Source organism: Salvia hispanica, chromosome 1 (assembly GCF_029641045.1).
Source record: "Salvia hispanica isolate PSC_SH4W2 chromosome 1, Shi_PSC_v1, whole genome shotgun sequence".
In the NCBI taxonomy this organism is placed as follows: Eukaryota; Viridiplantae; Streptophyta; class Magnoliopsida; order Lamiales; family Lamiaceae; genus Salvia; species Salvia hispanica.
The window spans coordinates 11,883,473-11,887,120 of NC_142692.1; the positions used below are offsets into that span (position 1 = coordinate 11,883,473).

Below are 3,648 nucleotides of genomic sequence, written 5' to 3' on the forward strand. Positions count from 1 at the left end.
TCAAATCGATAAATGAAACAAATTTGCCTCGCAAATAAAGGATGTAACCGCATTTCATATCTGAATCAGTAGATCAAGATCCGTACTCCCACTTCTCCCGCTTCCCTCTTCCTGCTTTCTATTTTAGGTAAAATGCATTTATTTGCTTCATTTACCTCTCCCCATTTCTGTTTCATCTATTTTCCCGTTCTAATATGCAAAACGTGATGCTGTTGATGGTCTCAACCGGTTCTGTCTTCACGATTTTGGTGGTGTTTGAATCAATTTTGAACTGTTCCGTCTGTTGTGCTGTACAATGCCACTTGGAGAGCTTGATTTAGCTGATCTTGTTCCTCGTCGTATTGGTAAACAGAGTGGTGAGTTTAAAGATGTAAACTCTGGGCCAATGAATCATGTACAAGTGTTGGAGCTTGTTGATCGTCATGATTCATGTTGATGCACCACATTTGTGAATAATTAACTTTTTCTAAGTTATCTATTGATTCACATTCTTATCTAATCATGTGTACAAGAAATAGCTTTTTTTCCCTGGTTGCTAGTTTCCAGTGAGATGATATATTGGTGAAGGCTATTCTTAGTATGATGATAATTCAGTCGAAACCACCATGCTTTCTGGCCTAAAAGAACTTGGCCTTATCTTATGCCCCCTTCAGTCCTCCGCAGGTCTGCTCGCCGTATTGGAGACGATGGGAGCATTCCTTTAGTTGGGGCATTGCATTCCAAGGCCCAGACATCTCCCCTGTTATCCATTGGAATTACACACATAAATGCATGAGTTATTTTCCATCGTTGCATTTACAGTGGATAGGTGCATGCATGTGTGTGTTTATACATAGATTCCTTTTTCCATATTTTGCAGTCATGGAATTCAGTCACAGTTACCTTGTGTATCTGAATTAGAAAAAAAAAAAGAAGAGGAGATGGCTTAAGGATGGTGCTTGTCCACTTCTTTCTTATACCTGCGGTGATGACCCTTGTCACAAACTGATAAGCTACACTTTCCAAATTTCAGGGAGCTTTGCTGGTTGTTGGTTATTTTTATCACAGTTCAGGTTTGTTCTGAGTCTCTTTACACCCACCGCTACATCTGATCCCAGCAAATCAATCTCCCACACTTGTTAAATAAAATTAGTAGGAAGTTGACAGGGAAAATATGAGGATGATATAAGCATTACCTGTAATAAGTGACTTTAATAAAGAGTTTTTGGAGGTATACTGAATTAATGAAGTTATATCAGTTTTCTTTTGTTCTTGACAGGTAGCAGGAGTGATGACATAAGTAGTTTAAGTAGACTTGAAGGTAAATATCTATGATTTAGAAGCATAGTATCTTTTATGAAAGAGCCACAAGGTGCGCATAAAATAAATGTTATTCAGCTAGTTTCCTGATTTTTTTGGTGAATCATCAATAAATATTGCATTCATGGATAGAAGGCTTCATTTTTTGTACTTTTGACCATTATTATAACCTTCAGAATTTCTTGGTTTCAGGCACTGCAATTTTTTTACCTTATTTTGTGATATTCCGTAGTGCCAATATGCATGCTGGGATTCTGTTATAAGTAATCTCAAGTTATGAAAAGAGCTTTGCAGTCTCTGAATACTATTGCACTTCTGATCAATATACCTCTGACAATAAAAAGAAGCTTGCCTGATGTTTATCTATTACCAATCAGTCATTTCTCTACCTTATCTTCTGCGGCCTCATTTATATGAAACATGAAAATTTTGCGATTGGATGAGATGTATTTTGTTAACCCAATAACGTTTATGCAGGAGGTGTTTCGTGTTCTCTTGCAGTTCAGAAAATAATACCTATTTTAAAGAAAACATATGGTGACAGTATGAAAAAGATATTGCATGTTGGTCCTGAAATCTGCTCGGTGGTCTCTCAACTATTGAAACAAGAGGATACAGAAGCCTGGGGTATAGAGCCTTATGAGTTAGATGATGCTGATTCCAGCTGCAAGAGCCTTGTTCGCAAAGGCATTGTGCGTGTGGCTGATATCAAGTTTCCCCTTCCGTACAGGCCCAAAACATTTTCCCTCGTCATAGTTTCAGATGCACTGGATTATTTGTCTCCTAAGTATCTTAACAAGACTGTTCCACAGCTAGCGAGGGTAGCTTCTGATGGCTTAGTTATATTATCTGGTAATACTCCAAAACTTCATTTTTAATATGCTTGCATAATTCTAGAATCTATAAGTAAAAAGAGTGTGTGACCTAGAAGAAATATCTGTTCCATCTCAATGTTTGAAGAAATATACCGTACACTCTTTTCAAATGCCTTATAGCAGCTTTTAGTATTTCACATGTTGCAAATTTGCTTTCGGTCTTCTTTTGTAAATTTCTGAAGTTAGAAGGCAGTGTTACTAATTTTTTACATAAATGCTAGCAGGTTACCCAGGTAAGCAAAGAGCTAAAGGGTCGGAGCTTTCAAAGTGGGGGCGCCCGGTAATTGTCAAATTTTATTTAATTTTGGCACTCACTCTTGGCCTTTCTTCTTGAAGTACCTGATCGAACGATTCTATACTTATGCTATGTATATCTATGCATATACAAGTATTTATAGCCGATCAATCTATGACAGATATCTTACAACTTATGGAAATTTTTGCTAGTCAGATACCTGATATCGTGTTTCACGATTATGGTAACAAATGTTGTAAACTAGAGTCAGCAGATTTGGTAAATGGTGACATTCTGTGTTCAAGCTCCACAGATGATTCTCTCTTCTCAGTTGATCAAAATCTGTAAACAAGTATTTGCATATTGATCTGCACTAAAATTAGGTGGTTGTGTTTTTGTTGAATAGGCAAAACTGCGGTGCTCAACTTGGTGGATAAGGTTTTTTATTCAAACCAGCTTAGAAGAGAATGAATCTGCGGTGAAGAAGTTTGAGCAAGCAGTATCCAAGAACCCAACCCTTACAAGTCAGCCTGCCAAGTTTTTCATCTCAAACCATTGCATTAATCATCTCACTGAACAAGGTACATTTTTTATGGCACCAACGCATAGGAGCACCTTTACTTCCTCTAAGTGTTAAATTAATGATCAAATTAAATGTGCAAATTGTGTTAGTTATTTTTGTTTGATGTAAAATATTTGACCTAATTATTAATTAAAATTTTTGCTGGTCCGATTTCTCAACTAACGAAATGTATCCCCATTAGCGTATTTATTACTAGTATTATGCTGGCAAGAAGTGCTCAGCAGAATATGAACTAATGTACTTTTCTTGATTACTCTGGATAGAAAATCAAAATTACCTGAGTATTTCATATAACTGGTGAAGCAATTTCTCAAGAATATTGCATTAGATCATTAGTCACTGCAAATAAAGAATATCCGGATATTAAATTTTAAAGAGCAAACATTTGTCTTTTGTTTGCTCTAAAATTACAAGTGTAATAATAAAATATTGATGTGTGTCTAGGGGACGGGTGATATGTTTTGTCATTAATTGAACATATTAGTCAGTTAGCCGCACTGGTTAGCCGATCGGTTCACTTAGATCCAATAGTTTAACCAGCAAACTGAAAATAGGCTCACTAAATATTACTCCACCTGTCCAAAAAAAAAAAGACAAGTTTTACTACTCCCTCCGTCCCGCTTTAGCGGTCCCGTTGACTTTTCTGCATTTTTTTT

General features: G+C 36.5%; 1 protein-coding gene across 1 annotated transcript; it reads left to right on the forward strand.

Moving 5' to 3' along the window:
* Positions 1–295: 295 nt before the first annotated feature.
* On the forward strand, positions 296–3,142 carry LOC125185513 (putative pectin methylesterase CGR3). Its single transcript, XM_089059755.1, has 6 exons — positions 296–394; positions 901–1,052; positions 1,239–1,300; positions 1,777–2,151; positions 2,399–2,454; positions 2,816–3,142. Exons 1-6 carry the CDS (start codon positions 296–298, stop codon positions 3,044–3,046), a joined length of 975 nt encoding a protein of 324 aa, XP_088915881.1. The 3' UTR covers positions 3,047–3,142.
* The last annotated feature ends 506 nt before the right edge of the window (positions 3,143–3,648 follow it).

Excerpts from the sequence above, each read along its gene's own strand:
- LOC125185513 (XM_089059755.1), top strand. The coding sequence starts at position 296 with ATGCCACTTGGAGAGCTTGATTTAGCTGATCTTGTTCCTCGTCGTATT. Across the intron at positions 2,152-2,398 it reads TGGCTTAGTTATATTATCTG|GTTACCCAGGTAAGCAAAGA; the intron begins GTAATACTCCAA and ends AAATGCTAGCAG. Across the intron at positions 2,455-2,815 it reads TTTCAAAGTGGGGGCGCCCG|GCAAAACTGCGGTGCTCAAC; the intron begins GTAATTGTCAAA and ends TTTGTTGAATAG.